General features: G+C 39.6%; 2 protein-coding genes across 2 annotated transcripts; one reads left to right on the top strand and one right to left on the bottom strand.

The window, feature by feature from the left end:
- Positions 1–2,369: 2,369 nt before the first annotated feature.
- Positions 2,370–6,779, bottom strand: RB195_015771 (uncharacterized protein; the record flags this gene model as incomplete). Its single annotated transcript, XM_064206642.1, has 13 exons — positions 2,370–2,481; positions 2,795–2,892; positions 2,954–3,040; positions 3,325–3,465; positions 3,540–3,612; positions 3,680–3,782; positions 4,516–4,619; positions 4,675–4,763; positions 4,816–4,945; positions 4,998–5,116; positions 5,512–5,660; positions 5,819–5,873; positions 6,762–6,779. 13 exons carry the CDS (start codon positions 6,777–6,779, stop codon positions 2,370–2,372), a joined length of 1,278 nt encoding a protein of 425 aa, XP_064062523.1.
- Positions 6,780–13,141: 6,362 nt separating this feature from the next.
- Positions 13,142–17,790, top strand: RB195_015772 (uncharacterized protein; the record flags this gene model as incomplete). Its single annotated transcript, XM_064206643.1, has 3 exons — positions 13,142–13,154; positions 13,225–13,373; positions 17,656–17,790. 3 exons carry the CDS (start codon positions 13,142–13,144, stop codon positions 17,788–17,790), a joined length of 297 nt encoding a protein of 98 aa, XP_064062524.1.
- Between the last annotated feature and the right edge of the window lie 4,596 nt (positions 17,791–22,386).

Raw genomic sequence — 22,386 nt, forward strand, 5'->3', positions numbered from 1 at the left:
ATCTGTGAAAGAACTGAAATTTTATTCGTTCAATGAAATTAAGGTTAGAATCAAGCTTCCAACTATCAAAACCGATTTTTTGTAGCTGAGAGATGGCCGAGATTACTGTAGCCACCCCCTACGCCGGTTCAAATGGTTCTTCCAGAAACGACGTACTTTTCATTAATCTATTCCAGAGGGAGAGGGTGGATTCACGGTTGTCGATACTTTCAACAAACATCGGTTTTGCTTCGTCATGGATTCTACCCTCGAGCCAACCCCTGCCAACGACATGGCCAAGGTCGCGATGTTTGTCGATACGCGAGATGCGAGAGATCCACAGTAGTGTTTGTGTAAAACTCGAGAGTTCGAGCCAATTTCTTCACCGTTTCTAGGTCATAAATGAAAAGATAACTGAGAAATCCTTCGGCCACAATGTAAGAACTCGAAGAAGGTGCAATTCAGTCAACTGATTTTCTTTTTGATTCCAGGTTGCTGAAACACCCAGAAGATGCGTTCAAATTTCCTCGTTATCTTCCATCACTGTTGCCAAGACACACTTGCTTAGATACATGCCTGGAATTTCCGTTGCACAGAAATGGGCGGTCTTCAAACAGCAGCCCAGTGCGGCGAGCCGTCGAATCCTTCATTTCTCATCGCAGCTAACTGCGGCTATAACGAAGTTAACGCAAAATCGCGCAGAGGTAGCTTATTCGCAGCAAAAGACACCTTTCTTGAAAAGCCCTCGAATCCGATGTTTGCTCTTCGCTTCTCTCAGGTACACTTATTTCTGAAACTATTCGAGATCAATTTTGCGGAAGGTCCTGGAAGATATTTCCTAGTGTCAGTTTTGAGAATGCTTTTTGTGTGACCCTTGCTTAATATCAAGCATTTCCGAGAGTTGCCCGACTTTTTCTACAAAAGGTGCCTTCGAATTCGTGTGTTGCGGTACGTTACTGTTGTGCAATGCGAATTCCAGCGGCCTTCTATTTCAAGAAGGCTACGGTTAGCCAGGAAAAGCAGTTTTGGCTGATTTCGATTTTTTTAGAATTGTCTACCGATTTAATTCATGTTTTGAGTGGATCTCATATTTGCTCTCAACGTGTGAAATAAACCGAAAAGTAATTTTGATCGGATCGAGAATTTAAAAAAAAAGAAGAACTCGTACTAGCCGTCTCCAAGTGTCTTCGTACCGTTTATTGCTATGCCCTACATGCTTTATATTTCTTATATTTTTATGCATATATTATGTTATTATATATATATATTGTAATACTATCATATAAAAATATTTTATGTATATTTTTTATATGTGTTTGTACATTTTCAAGTTTTTTCAAATTATATTTTTCAATTGAGTGTTATTTAGCTGTAATTATACTGAAAAATTCATGTTTGGTTCAGTGAAGATGACTTCACTTTCGTGATTTTGCAACGCTCCTTTCATTTCTTCTGCTTGGATATACCGCATCCTGCAACCGTAGCGGGCCACTTCCGCGGGCGTATCTGCTGGATTCGTCGTCTGTCAAAGGCATCCACAGAAGATCTGCTGGAGCGTCCTCACAGTTGCTCAGACTTTGACAGTGAATTCAAGTATGATTCATTTTGGAAGCACTGGTTCGGTGAAGTCGATCAGAACCACTTCATCAAAGATATTTAATTCTTTTTGTCACTTCTCAAATGAAATTCTTTCTTCAAATCGCAAACAAGTCCCAAATAAAAGTTAAGAGTCTAAAAAATCGAAATGATACTGTTATCGAAGACATTTGCGACTTTATGTTTGTTCTCATTCATAAAAAGAACGAAATGAAAAATGAAATGCTTCTTGCTTGCTTAAAAGTATGTATATCGGGAATGGCTGCCTCCAAACGGATTTTTATCTCTTTGATGATTTATTACCATTTCTCGAAAGCACAGAACATGACTGGAAACGTGAATTACTTGAATTAATTGGATTACTTGGATTGAATCTTCTTAGTAAATTCCAGAATATCCTTCCTCTCGAAGTACTTCTTACGTTATTTTCGTGGAAGAGGCACATAAATGAGAGGAACGGCAATAAACGAATCTATCTCCTCAATCATCCTCTATAACCTGCATAGGATACCAGAGATTTTTGTAGAGAAATCTCACCTTACAAGAAAATTATCTTGGTCAGAGAAGGATCACTTTGGATGCCTTCTCCCTTTGTTTACAACGAAGCTGCTGACGACAAAAAGAAGGAATCGCGTGATAAAATAATGAAAAGTGAGAAGCATTTGGATCGTACAGTTGTGTATAGCATCCTGCAGCATTACGAACGCTGTGGATCGATGCTGTGAAATATTTATTGAGTAATGGTGTCAGTAAGAAACCATTTTTTTCTTCGTTGTGATTCTACCTCACGTTGATTAAACGCACAATCCACCCAACGGAGAGCACGACGGGTGGGTACCGGTAGTAACGCACTTCGAACACGCCTTATTTCCAGCTTCGTAGATCTCTTCACCTATATCAGGTGACCTGAAAGAGTGTGAGTTGAACCAGGAAAACGAAAGATCTTATAAGATGTAAACGAAGTCTGGAAATCCTGATGAGAGCTTGTGTGAGCCTGTAGTTGTTGGATGAAAAAGCAACGAACCAATGCTAAGCAAGTTTGTAATCTACTAAAGTATACTTTTATCGTGGACTTTTTTTTGTAATAATTGGACGTAGAGCATAGAACTTGCTCCTAGAAATCTAGAAACAATATTTGCTATATTTGACAATCACTGAGCTCACCGGAATATCACTACGCTTTCTACAATTGGAACTCTCAGAAGAAAAAGGAACGTACTTGTCATATTTGCACAGAATATATAGCTTCCCGAGTTTCAGGCAAGCTGCTCCAGCATCTATAGCGCAGCCGACCTTGGTGGCTTCATCATATGCTATCTGGAGAACAAATGGATGAGAAAACATTCACTAGCACGTTCAGTAATCACGCGTCACTCACGTTTGCGGCAGACATGAGACCTTTGGTATTTTTGCGGTTCTCTCCAAAAGCTTTGTTTCCAGAAGGCTTCCACCATTTAGCCACTGCCTGAATACATAACCATTTTGCTTTTTAAAGCATCTGTACGGTTTTTTTCTCGCCAGTGGTGCTCGTCACTACGTACCTATTTAAAACCCCCCTAAAATGTGTAAATACAAATCGGTCGCTTTTTTTCAAAACGAGAAGATTACATCTACAAGAAACCAAGACTGTGTTTCAGCTGAAGCTCTTAACCATTTTGAAACAAACTTTAGTTTGCTTAGATCTCCTCTAGAATTAGGCCACTGAAAAGTACATTTCCAGTCGAAAGGGCTTAAATTTCTGAAACGAACCTTTTTAATGGCGACTTCACCAATATTGTTGGTTGCGCTGACATCTGTACTCCAGAAATTTTCTCCGACTGCATTGTTTAGATCAGCTTTGCAGTCTTTAATCTTCTTCACAGCTTCGGCTTCAAGGGCTTTATCATATTGCTAAATAATCAAATAGTTTACACAAACTTTTCCACAACCGCTCGATGGATCCTGAATTGCTCTCCAATTCTCACCAATTCAATCATTTTTGTTGCTGGTTTTGCATAGCTTTCACCAGACTTCGCCCATCCTGTAGCAAGGAGGCGTCTATAACATAAAATAAATTTTAAAGAAGAAGAAGAGTATTTCTCTAGCTCTATTCAAAAAGCCTTGCCTGTAGTAGTTGTGCATTTCCAGTGCAGTACGTCTAAAATTGTCCGAAAACTTGCCTGTACAGGCACTGGCACCGGTACCGCAAAATGTGCTCTTGAAAAGTGCTGTAACATTGAGAAAAAATAAAAGGTGAATTGAACATCTCTCCAAACGATTGCAAGTATTCAAGTATTCGTTCGTTTAATATCCATTCTTATCTATTAGATACTCGTTTATTAAAGACATCACCCCACGAATCTGAGGTGGTGCAGATTTCAGGTGGAGTATTCGTATACGGGATGGGAGACTAAGGAGAAAGGGGTGATTCTGTCCATTTCTTCCTAATTGCTAGAAAATAGTGCGCCAAAACGCCTGAAGCCGTGTCTTCCGGGCCGTTTTTTACGGCAATTAGGAAGAAATGGACGGAATCACCCCCCTCTCCATAGTCTCCCATCCCGCCTACGAATACTCCACCTGAAATCCGTACCACCTCAGATTCGTGGAATGATGCCTTTAACAAGTAAGATATTGGGCATTCAGTTTTGTGGAAGAAAATCTTTTTGTTTACCATTATTTCTTATTTGACAATCTTCAAAACAACCTTGTCACATTGTTAGCAATATTAGCAAAATATTTAATCATATTATTATTTAATATTCATTTATTTATTTTTATTCTGAAGTATTTCTCTTGTTTTGAAAAGACTCGTGCGATTCACATGATCCTTCGTTACATCTAATGTAGATGAAATGAAAGAATCCTTCAAATATTCCAAGCGCCGTAATTTTACAGAAATGTCAAGTCTTCTTCTGCAATTTTTGTTTGCCAGTAACATCTTATGTGAAGAAAAGGGACAACCTGGTTCTAAAGGTGTATCGCAAAGACCATTTACACAAGTATCGCAGTCACCGCAGTAATTCTTCGCATCAGATTCATAGACGTTTGGATCCGTAGTGGCTGGCCTAAAATAATTAAAGTGAGCTTGAGTAACGGGAGGTCAGTAAAGGAACTGTTTACTTCTGGTTGAAGAAACACAAGAGATAGTAGTTTGTCGATTGGCAAATTTGGTATGTGCATGCGAATGCACTTACTTTGTCGTGGGCAAGCTTAACATGCATTCATTTTTTCGTATGATTCGACGAGTTTTGAAATGCGAACCTGAGAGAACACTTTCTCGCCCTTTCCTAATAGATTTTGATCTTGATCTGGAACTGCGGCGTTCCATAGTTCAGTCAGCAAATCTTTTGCTGTTTTGGTAGCGTCACAGCTGTTAGCTTTAATTGTTTTCCTAGAAGACTATTTTTCTCCTCGACTTTATTATGAATTAATATTTCTCTTACGTCGCAGTTATATAGCCGAGTTTATAGGTGGAGGCTTGGAACGTCGGTAATGGTGCAGGTGTAGTAGGGCAAGTCGCAGCAGCAGTCTGTGCTGCTGCTTCTATATTGCAGTCCCAATTCTGAAACATTAATTTTAAGCAGCAAAAAAAGGACTGCACCTATAAACACCCATTCATACATTATATTTGTTGTCACCTCTTATCGAAAGGAGAGCTTTAACACGCTGCGATAGAGTAAAAACTAATATCGAAGGAATGAAAGATGATGGGATTAAGAATGCGAATTCTGTAATCTTTCTTGTAAGAAAGTTGAGATAGAGATAGACGCATTTTTTCCAGTTGCTTGCAAACTATATTACTCTTCATAAAAATACGATTGATGGGGGTTTCCTTACTTTTACTTTTATTCACTTTCTACAGATCATAAATGGGGAGCAGTATTAGGTGATTTTCTAATAGGTTTAGGAAATGGTAACAGAATCTATATGCCCTTTGGAATCTACTATTCTACTTACCAGTTGATTCATCTTCTTAGCCATCGGCGCTGTCTTGGCGTCTTTAACTACTTGCTCTCCTTTCGCTACTGTTCGACGAAAACCATTGACAAGTTCCAGAATTCCTTTCCTCCATTGGTCGGAAATTAGCGAGTTTTGACATTTAAAGCCTTAAAAATATGTAGAAAGACAAGAAGTGCACGAGAGGAAAGTTATAATAGTAGTTCATTACTAGAGTCTATTGCCACGCAAAATTTTCGGAAGAGAAACAAATCTTTTGTATTCAGCAGGTGAACATAACCTAGACAATATATTGTTGTTGTCTTACCTGCAGCTGAAGTGACTGCGTTGTTGTAGAGCTGCAGACTTGCAAGGAAAAGAGTCTTAAAAAAAGAAATCAGTATTTCTAAAAGTATCATTTGTTTCCTCAATTTTTTTTTCGAAGCTGGTGTTGTGTGCCGCTCGTAACTGCATAGATAGGTGATGTCTATACGAGTGTTTAACTCAGAATGCAGTTTTTATTACGTAGGCACCAAAATCGTAGTTAACACTAAGTGTAATGTTTCCAGAGTAGAATTAAGACATGACTTTGACACGACCCCATACACTTCAAGCTCTACGAATTGATGATTGTTTGCATTCTGGCTAGTTCTCTTACGATCGATGGTCACCAACTTCGTGAAGTTGCAAAGTGTAGGAATATATTAGACTCCCAGCGGAGTTCGCATCCGTCGCGGTGTGAAGAACGTAAGTCAGATGAATGTTTGTACGCCTTTAGCTGATAAAGTCATTTTAAGGTGGCGAGTTTCGTCAAAACAGACCCTTTCTAACAACGATGCAGCACTTATGAGAACTAATTTACAAGAGCAAGACTACCGTCGGATATAATCGTCGAGTTCAAGTACATAATGTTGATCTGTCTGTCACGTTCTTCATTGCGTAACCTGGGGGTATCGTTCAATGAACCCTCTCTGACAAGGGAGAGCGTTCAACAATTCCAGCCGACCTTTTCATGTATGCTATTGTCGAAGTAGTTCCTTGTCGTGAGATGTTAGGACGTTATCGACGAACAGTTGTGTTTAGAGAGTAGGTTTCGTGTGATGATGCCCACAACCTACGATGAAGAGGAAGGAAGAGCTTCGAACCTTGGTTTCGGCCTACGTTTAATTTGAGATTCTTGTGAGATATTGTTGTTCTTGAACATAACTCTGCTCAAGAAGACGAACTACGCCTAACTTGTCAGTTTTGGATGGCAGCTACAAAGGACTCACCAGAAGAAGCGGATTCATCGCTGTGCGATGAAGATTGATGTTGTGATGTAGAGAATGTTGGCCACCCTATTTATATGCAGCAAATTTTAAATGTCACTGGTCCGTCAGACAAAAATCAAAATCCAAACGGAAATTTAACAAAAGACTGGTGATGATTTCCAATCCATACCACCGTCAGACGTGATATATCGTGAATTAAAGGAATATATTTTGATATGTTGTGAAAGGATGTCCACCAACGCTCACAGAATTAATTTAATATAGGTAGTTGCCTTTTGTTGTGCTTACGGTATGGAATGCAAAAATAAATGCATGCGAACTGACATTTTCAGAGTTTTCTGCTGCGATTCTGTTTATCCAGTTCGAAACGATAAAACCTCATCGCCTTACCCCAGTTGAAAGAAAATTGAGCTCCAGGTAGTATTTCTTCTGTCGTTGTTACAAGAGATCTTCATTTCCACTTAATTATGTGTGTCATGTCCCTGCTTACAGCAGCTATGTTTGTTTTTCTTTGCGTTACTGGTTTGGTCTTCTTCATCTTTTATCAGAGACGGCGCTTCACAGAGTTATGATTTTCTTTTTGTGGTATGTTCCGACTTGACTGGATTGTGGTTTACTCGCCTTTCTTTTCATTCGAACTTCACTTCTTCCACTATTGAATCACTCCATGTTAAAATACCACGCCATATTGATGTTCGTGTTTTCGCTAGAAAAGGAGTGAGGGCGACTACGCTATGGTGCGAAACTGTCGAAAGTGATGATCTGATAAGAAATCGCAGAGTGCTTTGAGGAATTAACGGCAACGTAATAGGAATCTGAAGTAGTGAGAGGATCCGCAGAAGGTAGTGATAAGATACTAGTGGCGGGATCTCGGGTGATTCCGTTCATCTCTCCATAATCGTAATTGAAAAGGCATTGGAAAACACAATTTTTTTCTACAACTTCAGTTGCAACTCGCCACCCTTGAATACGTGACGCATGGGTTCGCAAAGGTAAAAGATCAGTGATCTCTTCTCAACAGCCTATTCAAGTGAAACTAAAAATAATGAAATGGATAGGCTGCTGAGGGAGCGGATCGTGTGCATAGAGGAGCGTTCTAACGTACCTCGTAGGAACTTCAGCAGTTCCCACGCCCTTTTTTTTACTACGGTTGCGGATAGGTGAGCGGAACCACCCCAGAAACCGCACTCTACAACGCCATCTCTAGCTTTTCCCACTGATTCACTCACCACGTCAGATTCGTGATACGCTACCTTTAAGTTAGACTTTGATCACAAGAAGGGGGATTTTAACTACATCCTGTCCCCCTGTTGAAAGTGGTACGAGAAGAACCACACTTTCTAATAATATTGGAAGCAAATTTGACTATAAGGTCTTAATTTTGTAAATTTTGTAACTGATGAACTCATTCATATGTCTTACGGTTGCCATTTATATGTCACTTTACAGTCATTGAGTTGTCTTTGTTTCAGTGACAAATCGTAGCGTATACCTTAACTACGATCTCCTGTTCCATTTATGTGAAACCACATGCTCCTAGCACTGATATTTCGAGTAAGTGTTGATGACGATCGTATCTACTTAGAACTTGCGATATTCATTTCATGGAGTGTTGGTAAAAGCAGGTAGTGCTATGTGGCGTGGAACAGGTGAGCATGAAACCAGAACTCTCTAAATCTTCTCCACTGCATTTTCTCTCTTCCTCCAAGTTTCCATGAACACTCTTTTTCTAAAGCGAGTTGTGCAGTTTGTTCACTGAAATTATATGCGCGTGTTCCACATATAGAAGAGAGATTTTGTCTATAAACCCCTCCCAGAACGTTCTGTTCGCGCATCTGTGACAAGGTAATGCAATTCTCAAAATTAAGCAAACGTTGTGATAACTCGAATCAGCAAAAAACAAATTTGACATACAATCAAAGAAAGTCGAAAAAAGTCCATCTTAAGTAGTTTGTGGTAGTACAACTATCATTACTTTGGTTTTGATACCGTTTTTAACGCATCCCTGCAAAGAAAAGCCGTATTCTCATTCAATGTTACCACGCTTTTACACATTCTCTCCGCCACAATACTCATATATGCTTAGTTTATCGAACGAGGCAACGCACCATAACACACTACACCCATAAGATTGGAGAAGCGAAACTACGTGAAATTGAATTTCATCACTTCTACGGTTGTAAAAAATGTTTAATAGGATAATTTCTGCATCACCTTAAGCGGTTTCATTTTGTCAGTCCTCTAACCCTTCGATGTTTCTAAGACCCCTGATACTCTTGGAGAGTGGTTTGCGTTTTTCTGACACTACATGAGAAGCATGTTCGGATCCGTCTCTCGCTGGCGGGAAGAAACTCTTCTGAAGAATCCTCCGAACACTGAATTTCAATGCACAGATTTCATTGTTCATTTTGACCGTGCAACGAAATGAATGAAAAAGAACAAGCTTTCTGTATCACAGAAGAACTATTCAGTTTGGTTTCGATGGGATCGACAAATATTTCTATATTATCGCCGAAATTAATGCAGCTTTAGAAACGAACGTTTTTTTAGACCTATAGCAGTTGTATTACTGTATTATTAGGTGTCAGAAGCATTTCCGAAAATCCCGACCAATGCACTATCATCAAAAAGGTGGCGCAAATCCATTTCAACTAGTCTATAGCTTGCACAAGTTTGCATTGCGCATGGAGTGGAATAAGTCTTCTCAATAGGAAATCTTCGTTCTGTTCTTTCATCTCACATCGCATGTATATAACTGAAGTCATTGATTTAAACACCATGCACTCTTATTCTGCATTCGGTATCTGTTCTTATTAGGTCTCTTCTTATCCTAATTGCACCTTAGTCACACTAATTTCAGATATTCTTCAAATTGATCGAACGAGTGTCACTAGTTCCTTCGTTGGTTCCGATGGCGTGCATGAGTAGATCAGTAATTTCTCCTTTCGCAACGAATCCAGAAACGCCAATTTTTTTTCTGCGGTACGATTAGCTTTGCGTGCGGAACAAAGTCGCTCACTTTAGTAAGACGGTTGTCGTTGAAACGCATCAAATGTCCAGCCCGACTTATTTTACCTTCCTTAGCAAATGCATATCACCAGTTGGCTTCGTAGCACAGAACTTCTCAATTCATCTTCCATTTGCGTGCGGCGGGATTCTTCTACTAACACTTCTGATTAGGGTGATTAGGGTACGGTGATGCTGGGCGCATTTTCCTAGTGCATGCGAATTGTCCAGATTTTTTGAAAGACAGGTCAAAGATGATCAAAGTACTGTGGTGTTAAACAACACGAAACTTGGGGTGGATGGTCTTCTTCATTACATCCTCGACACCTTTTATATGCTTGCCTGTTGTTTCCTCTTACTCAGTTTAGGTCGTTCTATTATACATGCTTCTTTCCTGACCTGAATAGAAATACTTGATGCGCTTAAATTACTTCCTGCTGCTAAAGATGTAGAGGGATCAGAGAGACCCTAAGGTTCTTCGTCAAGTTCTCTCTTGTAGTTCTATGCTATCAAAACAATTTTGTCAACGAGATCAATATTAGTTTAGTAATCGGCCATTATTTTTCACTCCCTTCCTATTTCATTCCATTGAGGCGATGAGGACGTTTTTACGGAGTGGCAAAATAAAAAAAAGTCACTTGTTAGGAATCTCAAGTCATGAGGACAACATGGAAGTGCACCAGAAATCACTATTGGTGCTAAACCATTGGCTCAATCTCAATTCTACCACGGTATGCTGCACCATGGCGGCGTGGAAGTGATTCTGGCTGTGCTCTGGCGGTGTCTCCCCAGCTAAGGAGGACCTTGGCACCTCCGACTTTCCCACTCGTCAGGATTGGAAATTTACCCTGAGAGTAAACAACCGGCATCTAGACAAAAAAGCATAAAGTGACTCACCGACCCATAAAGGTTGAGGTCGACAAACTATTGTGAAAGCTAATCTCGCCATTGGAAGGCTACATGTCATGGGGAAAAGTATACTTGCAGCTCTCCATACACGCGGTACACTGGGTCTTGCTTCCACAGACTTCGAACGGTATTGCGACAGACATCTTGTCAATTCTCACAAGATCTTGATACCTCGCTCGGCCATTTTTCGCCTTCGCCCTTTAAGCGAAAAATCCGTACAGATCATCAAGTGCTACTCATTAATATCAGCAGCTGAGAGAACGCACATTAACATCGAAAGCGGATTAATCCAAGCTAGACAGGATTTTTGAAGATTTGAAGCAGGTGGCTCGCAATAAGAATTTTCTTTTCATGGAGGAAGATCAGCGTTGGCGGACATGGGAATTGGTGAATGGCACGACTCCCATGAAGATCTACCATATTCTCAACCATCAGCAGCAGTGACTGATGATGTCTCGAGAGCACAATAATTTTTAAATGGTTCGGACAACCGTCACCTTCGAACTAGAATACGACTCAGTCGCAAATTGAAAAAGAACATCTGACATTGGGAACGAAGATGAAAGGAAACCGAATACGACGATTGCATACTTGAAGACTCTTTGTCGAAAGGTAACTGGAGTATCGGCGAGGACCCAAAAATATTGCAACCCGCACATCCATTAAGGTATCTAAGTATCCAACTTACTGCCGTAGAAAGTGTTAATGAGATTCTACAATATGAGTTTATTCGAGACACTACAAAGAAGGACACATCCCGCTAAATCGAAATGGTACTGGTCTATGAACCGGATCACCACTCGTACAGCGCAAAGGCTCCTCATGCTTTCCGTTAAATATGTAGCAAATAGCAGAAAACCCCAGAATAAGAAATACAAAAAGAAAAACGTTTGGTCAATACAAGAGCCGAAAAGTGTTGCACAGAAAAAGGAAGGGTAAACGGTTTGGTTCTACACATATCCCTCCTTTCGCGTGGGAAACGATTACATCATAGTTTCTTTCAAGGAGTAAAAGACGGAGAAGCGCTTAATCGATGATCCTCCCCTCTCCACGGTTGTTTAAAGAGCGTAAGGGATCGAGGCGGGAGAGAGGATACGCCAGGCTGTTCCCACAACACCTCTTGCTTACTACTCGAAACTCTTGTGCTCGCGGTGACGTATGACTGTCTCATCTAGAATTATCTAGTTATTATAAAATTTTATTTAATTCAAGGAAATAAAATAAGGTGGGCTGAACACGTGATGCGCTTTGATGACAACCGTTGGACCAGAGCCGTCACTGGGTTCCCCCATATTAAGCGCACTACAAAACTTTTTTTGGGGGAATTGAAGTTTTTATTGCCCCTTTTCCTTCCTTCTCCTAACAATTCTGCAGTCTTGACCAATTTATGCCTTACCAAAAAAGATTTGTGTCACTGATCCTATGTTAGAGAACATTGACAGGTCAATTCCATGACATTCTGCTCTTCTGTCTTCGTCTGCTATTGTGACCTCTTATATCTTACTAGACCAAAGTCACTTGCTTTCGTCTTCTTCATTATGCTGACTTAGACTATTATAATATATACTATTTTTGATTACTCTTTTCTTAGGAATTTGCTTGTATTAGAAAGGGAGACCTGATGTCTAAGCTGTATTTCCTAGGCCTTAAAGGTCACAAAAATTTATTACTGACGACTTCGTAAAAGTAGGTGTTTTTTATGAGGAAAATATGCCATTAAAGGTGATTCAATAGGGTCTCCCCCGCAATGTGTTGAAGGAGAACTGAGATCACATATACGTTACGATTCGAATATATGAACGTCAAAGGAGTACTATTTTGTTTATTACTAGGTATATCGTCACGAGAAGAAATTAATGAATGGATTGACTTTGATTCGCAATTCTATGTATATTGTATTTGTATATATGTGTATTCAATTTCAAGATAACACTGCAGAAGAAACTCGATTGCCTTCTGAGTTGACCACAAAGCGGCACCGCAAAACCACAATGTCATTTCTACTTCTTCTTAGAAGTGAACGCGAGTCTTATGCCAACGTTAAATTTCATCAGACATTTTTCGATTGACCCTGTTTGGAGGATTTAGACTTAATTCGGTCTGAATAAAAGCAAGTCTTTCATGTGTGTTCTTTAAATACCGAGACGAAAAATTAGGTGTGCACATGAACTTCCGTATCTTTGGAGATAATGTTAGTTTCATAACAACAGAAGATAAGTGACCAGGTCTAACATAACCCCCACAAAATAAGAACATTAAAGCGGTTTGAGATTCAAGAGTATTTCTAGACAATTCATGTCATCCATCTTCGACTGAACCCCGCAATTCATCGTATAAGCCTACATTCGTTCCTTTCACTTTTATTCATGCTATCTACAAGTGATGCTATAATGATGGAAGGTTTGGGTGAGGAGAAGCTTGTAGTCTGTTAGATTGGGACCTTGAACGATTAATTTCGGAACTAAATGACATGGCAAAGCTAGTAACAAGTGTATCTTAGTTCAGTTCTTCGAACGCTTTGAACGATACTGAGAAATACGAACATTAGGAGCTCTACAGTTAAAAGCCCTTACAATGGATATGATGCAATCTCATGCATGCGCGACAACTTGCGGGCGTTCACAACACCAGCGAAACACCATGGTGTTTCGTGCAAACAAAATAAATCTGACATATATTCAAAGTGAAACCAGGAAGGTGATAGTCTTGTGTATCAACGTCAACACCTTTGTTTTCTGTACCTTTCTTTTTACAGGAACGCTTTTTTTTGTGTGTCCTGTATATGTTCTATATCAAACGGTGCCACGTTTTCGTCCAACCTGCCACCAGATTACCCAACAAAGCAACTCTTTGCACCTATAAGACTGAAGAAATAAAAGGGCATGAAATAGATTTCATAATTTGTGTGGTTGTAGAAACTACTTTGTTGGACAATGTCACCAATGCTTGCGTTAAACAGTTTGATTCGCTCCATCCTTTTTTAAGCAGAAAAATGTGTCTCTTTGTATGAACTGAGGCGGCTTGAACTTCTGAATTCCTTGATTACTGGATTTGCAGATGGTGGTTTGCGTTCCAGTCTCACCTATTGAGAACTATGTAGGTTTAAAATAGTCTCCCTTCCTGTTGGTGGAAAGAGGTCGATATCTAGCACGAACGGTGCCTTCCAGCATACGTATTTCGTAACTCACTTTTGTAGTGGGATGAAGCGAATGTGCAACGCAAATGTTATGCAATGAATATAATGGAATATAACGAAATTATATCAATTCGGTGGTGCTGGCTTTATTTGCCGGTGACACAATGAACATTTCTGTATTGCCAAAAACCTATAACTACCTACCGTATATGCCTGTACCTCTTCGATTATTCGAGGTGTCACTTTTGATAAACGGCTTGAATTGCAACTCAACTCTAACAGCTTCTCTTGCACTTTCACGTCGTTCTAATTTTACGTGATGGGAACCTGAAACTTCCTGACAGTTCCTAAAGTTGTCTAAGTTGTCTTTCTAAATCGCGAACGTGAGTTTCGATGCCCCTCTCTATCCAGTCACCAGCATAAAACTTTTTTATCAGGCTGTAGCTTGTTTGACCAGCAGCTTTTATGTCAGCTGCACATCTGAAGAACTCTCTGACACGCTACCACTCATTCGTGTGAAAAACTAAAACTTTTGCAGAGTCGATGATCGAAACGCTCTGGTGTCAACCAAGTTTTGTACTTCCAAAGTTCATAAACTGACACCAGACTTATCTTGAGATGAAAGGACGAACTCGATACATCGGCTAACCCCACTCATTCATGTGTGTTATTTCTGAGTTACGTACAAAGAGGGATTGTACAACGTGACTTTTATCCTTTATTGTTTGATTGGATCTATAATGTTTGTGAAGTTGGAAAAGTAGAAAACAGTAATGAATACGCATGAAATAATTCTTTGAAAAGAATTCATTAACTTTATTAACATCACTTCATTAACCGCTCTTATACAACTTCTTTTGCAACCTTCTCTTAAGATCCCAAACGAAACTTACCAAGGGTTATCGTCGTTGTTATGTCTCCTCTGTGAGTGCTTGGAGGAGTAGAAGCTCCTTGGAAAGTAAGTCAGAGATCGAATAGGGAAGATATTGTAAGGTAAGTCGACTTCCCAGAATCATCTTTTTTTCTTTTCTCAACTTGAAGCTTATCAAAACTCCTGAAATCTCAGTTTTAACTCATATATAAACAAATCTACGGAAAATGTAGTTAGCAAAAAGAAGTAATAGTGTAGTAAATAATCTCAGTGTGATTAATCACTGCTTCTACATCTACAGCGTTCAAAACGAAGTCTCTGTTATAATTCGGAAGCTGGAGATTAAAATAAAAAGCAGGAAAGGAGAGAAAGGGGTCAATTTTCTTCTCTTTTACACAATAATCCATTTTCGATGCCTGGATCAGGTTGAAAATGTGACTTTAACTATCTATCTGCTTCTATTTAATCAATGAAATAATTTTCACCATTATTGGTACCTTTGACTTACTTGACTTAATCGGCGAACTGATGTCATCGCCTGACGCGATTACCCGCATCTTCGCCGAGGTGTACCGCCCTTGAACACAGCTCTGCCCAACCTTCTCGATGTTCTGCGAGAGCTTGCACAGAATCAATCCATTCGTAGGTGCGTGAGCACTTACGATCCAGAGTTTACGTCCTCTGCGATCCCGCAGTCGTAGAAAGGCGCATCTAGACGACGTTGAGCCAAATTCTTCCGCCAGGTTCTTGTAATCGTTCCTCACAGCTATCGCGCAGCTACCTACTTTGTTCCCAGCAGCATCGCCGCAGTATATGGTGTAATTTTCGATGCTCATGACGCGCCGATCTCTCACCCGTGCTTCCTGCAGTGCAGCAAGGCACACAGAGATATCCCAGAAGTCTGGATAGAGCGGCTTGTTGGAGTTCACTCGATAGTGTTCGGCAGTTCAGCGTGACAAAAAAAAATGGTTTTTTCAAAAAATTCCATGTCCCCTTCAAGCAGTTGACCTTTCAGGTTATGGACTTTGGCGGTGTGCTGGATGATAGCACCTTTTTGCAATATATGGGAAGCTTTCGCCAATTATAATTGTTTTTTTTTTTTTTTTTTTCCCTTTCCATTCCATACACCCCCTGATTGCGTTTAGTTAAAGCAGGGCCACCACGTGAAGGTAGTGTGTGTGTGTGTATGTGTATATATATGTATGTAGAATGTATCCACCGGCGCCGGATAGCTATAACACGGGGTGCGACGGGTCCACCGGCGTCGGATTGGTGCGCTGGCACCAGATAGCTACAACGTGGGGTGAGATGGGTCCTCCGGCGTCGGGTTAGCGCGCTGGCGCCAGATGCCAAAACATCATTCTTTGATAACTGTTTATAGAAAACAGGAGGAAAACCCATATTTCGCGTGACACTTTTAAATATTGTCTATAATATATTGATAAGGAGTGTTTGAAAGTGAAGTTCGAATGTTCTGCAAATGTAGAACTGACGCGTTTAGAAAGAAGACTATGAAATCTTTTGCATTTAGTTATAATATGAAAAAAGGAAGAAGGATTGCTGGAGATACACAAGTCCAATTTCATAGAACTAATAACACTAATATTAATTTTCGTTGATCAATGAAGTCGAGCGAAGCAAACACCACAGAAAGTGTGATGTCCGGCTTTAGCTGGCCGTTCAGACTAGTAAACACTAATGTATTAAAAGATAATAAATTATTCTTCTTATGACTCCATACCCTTTCGGTGTTAATGACAACATCAAAGGAGACGGGAACATTTCTCATATGAATAATCCTTCAACTTATAATAAAAATCATCTTTACTACAACCTTAAAATTATGAAATATCGAAACAGTAGAGGTAATAATCACAAAAACAAATGCAAAAAAAAGGTTAAGGATTTCGAAGAAATTAAAAAAAAAGAAATAACAGAATTATTTACATCCAATCCTCACTTCGATTACATCTACAAATATCTCAAATTCAAGAACAATTCATTTAATCAAAAACTCATCTACCTATCTACGAATGAACCCCATTCCTTCAGGATATTCAACTTACAGAGAACACTTCTACTCTCCACTTCATGTTTTTACCAATTTACGAAACCCTACAGGTACTTAACCAAATAACCACGCAGTGAAAGGCATCACCCCACGAATCTGGTGTGGTACGTATTTCCGGTGGAGTATTCGTATACGGGGTCGTAGATTATGGAGAGGAGGGTGAATCCGTTCATTTCTTCCTAATTACCGCAGAGAACGGCCCGGAAGATACGGCTTCGAGCGTTCCGGCGTACTATTTTCTGCAAAAAGCTCGATTGGAGCGCGCCAGCCCTGTGCCGCCCCGCATCTTCCGGGTCGTTTTTTACGGCAATTAGGAAGAAATGGACGGAATCACACCCCTCTCCATAATCTACTCTCCCGTATACGAATACTCCACCGGAAATCCGTACCACACCACCTCAGATTAGTGGGGTGGTACGAATTTCAGGCGGAGTATTCGTATACGGGGGTGGCCTTTAATAATAATCATAGCTCAATTAAGATTAAATATTACACTACTAAACTGGACAACCACAATTTATCCAAAATGCTTAATAATAAATCCATCACTAACATTATTCGGAATAGTAGCAAAAAAGAACCTATATCCACTAAAATATACAGTTTAGATATAACTACTATCCCCTGTGTTTGTAGTAAATTTTAAAATTTTACTGACACTCACCATAAAAACGTTATAACAGGACAATATTGTAAAACTGAAATCTGAACGCAATTTTCGCAACAAATAAATCATGGAAGAACTAGAATTTTATTTATTCATTAACACTGCGGTTAAAATTAAGGTTTAACCACCAGAAGTACGTTTTTGTGGCACTAAAGAGGGCTGAGATTGTTATAACCATATATTGGTTTGAATGGTTCCTTCAGAAACGACATACTTTTTAAAAATCTCTTTCAGAATTGCGCCATCAAGCTTGCCGATGATTTCGGCAACCGTCGGCTTCGTTCCGTCATGTATTCTACCCACGACCCAATCTTTGCTAACGACACGGGCAAAGTTGCGACGCACGATGTTCGTCGATCTGCGCGATAGTATTCCGTTCAGCCAGCTCCGCAGTGGTGTCTGGTTAGAACTCGACAAGCACATCTTGTTACTGATGTGCGATAGATTTCTTCTTCTCTTCGAGAGTTCGAGCCAGTTTCTTCACCGTTGCAAGGTCGTAAGGAAACAGGCAAATAAAAAACTCTTTAATGTCAGCGAGGGCCCGAAAAACGAAAAATGTGCACTTCAGATAATCGGTTTTCTTATTGATTCCAGGTTTTTGGAAAGTGCGAAAGTTCCATTCGAATTTCCATCTTCCATCACTACCACTAAGACACACTTGCTTGTATATATGTCTGGGATTTCCGTACCCTACGAAACGAGCGGTCTTCGAACAGGAGCCCGGTGCGGCAAGCCGTCCAATTTTGCCTTTCTCGTCGCAGCTAAGCGCTCTGAAGTTAAGATACCCAGCAAAAAATGCATTTCTTGAAAAGATCTTGAATACGATGCTTGCTCATCGCTTCTCTCACGTACACCTATTTCTGAAACTATTCGAAATCAATTTTGCGGAAGGTTCTGGAAGCTATTTCCTGATGTCATTTTCGAGAATGCTTTTTGTGTGACCCCCTACTCAATTTCAAACATTCCCGAGAGTTGTCTGACTTTTTCGACAAAAGCTGCATTCAAATCCCAGTATTGCGATACGTTACTGTTGTGCCATCCGAATTCCAGCGGCTTTCTCATTCAGGAAGGCTACGGTTAGCCAAGAAAAGTAGTTTTGGCTGATTTCAATTTTTTAGAATTGTACCCCGATTTTATTCATATGTTGAGTGCACTTCATATTTGTTCTCAACGTGTGAAATAAACCCGAAAGTAATTTTGTTCGGCTCGAAAATTTTTAAAAAAAAATGAAGAACTCGTACTGGCCCTCTCCAACTAACTATGCACCTTTTATTGTTATACCTTATATGCTTTATAATTTTCTATCCTAAATTTCTATATTTCTATACATACATTATGTTATATTATATTATTATACAATACCGCTACTAACTTGTGTCCCAAAATCCGTCGCCGACGGATTAATCCGTCGCAAACCGTCGGAATTCTTGAAAATGGTCAAAATTAAATTTTGCAAGTACCATTCGAAAGTAAATGAGCTGCTGATTTCAAATATACTTCGAGAATTTACTTTTGACAAATGTGTGGCCTGAAAACGAGCAAAGTTTCCTCAAGCCCCGTTAATTACTTTCACACCTCCGCAATCCTTCCATTGGCATATCCCGCAGATACATCTCCATGAAGGGAAGGCGTGTTCATAGGATTTCCGCTTATTTCTCGAAATTGGACAAAATGTTTATTACACCTGTAATCAGAAGGTTATTTAGAGCATTTTGGTACCCCACATCATATGTTGGTTCGAAATTTCCATTCTCTTCAGAAATTCACGAAAGTGCTCCATCGAAGATTAATAAAACGTCATGCTTTCAAAGCTGTGAAAAATCTCCTCGGAAATTTTTCAGCAAACAACTTGTACTTGACAATAGTCCATACTGTAAGTTCCTAGCTTTGAAAATGTCTAGTTTTTCCAGTGTCAAACTTACAACATTACTCTATTTCGTTAATTGGCCCTATTTTTGAACAGCTGTCAACAGCTTAGAATGAACGCTTAAGTCTCGCGATTCGGTACTTGCCTAGAACTCTCCTTCCTTTACGAGAAGTGAATTAGGCGCTAACATTGGATGACAGCTGGTCATGGTTTTCGAGTGACCAAATTGGAGAAAATTTCGTTTGTTTTCACAAAACAGAAATTTTTGCAGCCTCTGTGAATTCTTTCAGTACCTCAAAAAGCTAGTTCTTTTCACAAAGAGACGCTCTTTCGAATGATGTTGAATTCACTTTTATTTACAAGCTTCAAAATTTCAACACTGACTCCGCCCTCTTATAGAGCAGGCGATATTCTATAGCTGGAATGGTTATCGCGGCCCAGGCATGACGCCAGGGATCTCACACCTTCGATAGGTGACTCCTCTGGCGATTCGGCGTCACAGAGAGACAATGATGTTCGAACATAAATGAACAGTGACAACAATCTTACACAGTTCTCAGTCATCAGAACTATACAGCTTCAATTTCACAAGCTTTCGGAAAGAAATACAAACAAACGAAACAAACCTCCTGAAAAAGACAGACATGTAACAAATTAAGACGTCTTATGGATGAAAAAAAAAGAAAAAAAGGAACATCTTAAATTTTTGAATTTTTCGTGTCTTGCAGTTTAATTAGAATAATATTCACTTCTTCCTTTTCTTCCCTCTCCTCTTCTTTTTATTTCTTGGTTTAGTTTCGTCAGTCATTTTCCTTCCTAGCCGTTTCAAATTATCACTGCTGTTTTTGTGAATAAGAACTGTGTAAGATTGTTGTCACTGTTCATTTATGTTCGAACATCATTGTCTCTCTGTGACGCCGAATCGCCAGAGGAGTCACCTATCGAAGGTGTGAGATCCCTGGCGTCATGCCTGGGCCGCGATAACCATTCCAGCTATAGAATATCGCCTGCTCTATAAGAGGGCGGAGTCAGTGTTGAAATTTTGAAGCTTGTAAATAAAAGTGAATTCAACATCATTCGAAAGAGCGTCTCTTTGTGAAAAGAACTAGCTTTTTGAGGTACTGAAAGAATTCACAGAGGCTGCAAAAATTTCTGTTTTGTGAAAACAAACGAAATTTTCTCCAATTTGGTCACTCGAAAACCATGACCAGCTGTCATCCAATGTTAGCGCCTAATTCACTTCTCGTAAAGGAAGGAGAGTTCTAGGCAAGTACCGAATCGCGAGACTTAAGCGTTCATTCTAAGCTGTTGACAGCTGTTCAAAAATAGGGCCAATTAACGAAATAGAGTAATGTTGTAAGTTTGACACTGGAAAAACTAGACATTTTCAAAGCTAGGAACTTACAGTATGGACTATTGTCAAGTACAAGTTGTTTGCTGAAAAATTTCCGAGGAGATTTTTCACAGCTTTGAAAGCATGACGTTTTATTAATCTTCGATGGAGCACTTTCGTGAATTTCTGAAGAGAATGGAAATTTCGAACCAACATATGATGTGGGGTACCAAAATGCTCTAAATAACCTTCTGATTACAGGTGTAATAAACATTTTGTCCAATTTCGAGAAATAAGCGGAAATCCTATGAACACGCCTTCCCTTCATGGAGATGTATCTGCGGGATATGCCAATGGAAGGATTGCGGAGGTGTGAAAGTAATTAACGGGGCTTGAGGAAACTTTGCTCGTTTTCAGGCCACACATTTGTCAAAAGTAAATTCTCGAAGTATATTTGAAATCAGCAGCTCATTTACTTTCGAATGGTACTTGCAAAATTTAATTTTGACCATTTCCAAGAATTCCGACGGTTTGCGACGGATTAATCCGTCGGCGACGGATTTTGGGACACAAGTTAGTAGCGGTATTGTATATTGGATAATAATATGAATGATGGATGATGAATCACCTTGATTATATTATTATATAAATATACTTTATGTATATTTTTTATATGTGTTTATACATTTTTGAGTTTTTTCAAATTATATTTTTCAACTAAGTATTAGTAACTGTAATTATACTGAAAAATTCATGTTTTGTTCGGTGTAGATAACTTCACTTTCATGATTCTGCAACGCTTCTTTCATTTTTTCTGCTTGGATATACCGCATCCTATCCGCAACCGTAGCGGGACGTCTTCCGCGGGTGAATCTGTTAGATTCGTGATCTATCAAAGGCAGAAGTTCTGTTGGAGCGTCCTCACAGTTGCTCAGATTTTGACAGTGAAGTCAAGTATAATTCGTTCTGGAAGAATTGGTTCGGTGAAGTGGATCAGAACCACTTCATCAAAGGTATGTATATCTCTTTTGTGACTTCCACAATGAAATTCTCCGTTTAAATTGCAAACAAGTCCCAATTGAAGCTCTGTCTTCTTTGTGTCCTGAAAGGTCACGACCACATATTCGCAAAAGTTTTTTTTTTATTTATTTAGAATATTTACCTTAAGAGCAATGCTTACACAATCCCAGAAGAATCGAGTGCCAATTCATTACAGAGTGCGCGAAATAATTCCTCGAGAATTTTCTTTCTACAGTTCAGTTCTTCAATTTTTGCTGGATTTTGCCTTGTAGAGACACAACCTTCTACCTGCTCTGCCATACGCTCGTAATCTGCAAGCGTTTGAAGATTTTAAGAAGAAGCACTAACGTTCCGTTTTGAAGTTGTTTTTCGTTTTCATGTTACGTCGTTTTTACCCATGCTCAAATCTTGACGTTATTTAGCTGTTCTTAGAGTCTTCTAGTCGTGCTTCAATGCATCATTTGAGTAATAAATGGGCGCCAACGCTAAGGAGTGGAATTCTAGCTCATATTCACCATCGTTCCATGCGAATTTCCCTCAAAGTCACTTACAAGCCTTTTACGGACCAACAAAACCTGTTCATTATTCAGTAGCTCAACTGCCATTGAAAGGATCTCTTTTAGTTGTCACTGGCGAGTTTACTGCGCCCGATTCCGACGCCAAAGTCTGAAAGCTATTTTAGACGAGTTCTGTGGGAATAATTCCACTCAATATTCACTTCAAAAGGTTTTCAGATAAATGATCT

The sequence above is a fragment of the Necator americanus genome, chromosome V (genome assembly GCF_031761385.1).
Source record: "Necator americanus strain Aroian chromosome V, whole genome shotgun sequence".
In the NCBI taxonomy this organism is placed as follows: Eukaryota; Metazoa; Nematoda; class Chromadorea; order Rhabditida; family Ancylostomatidae; genus Necator; species Necator americanus.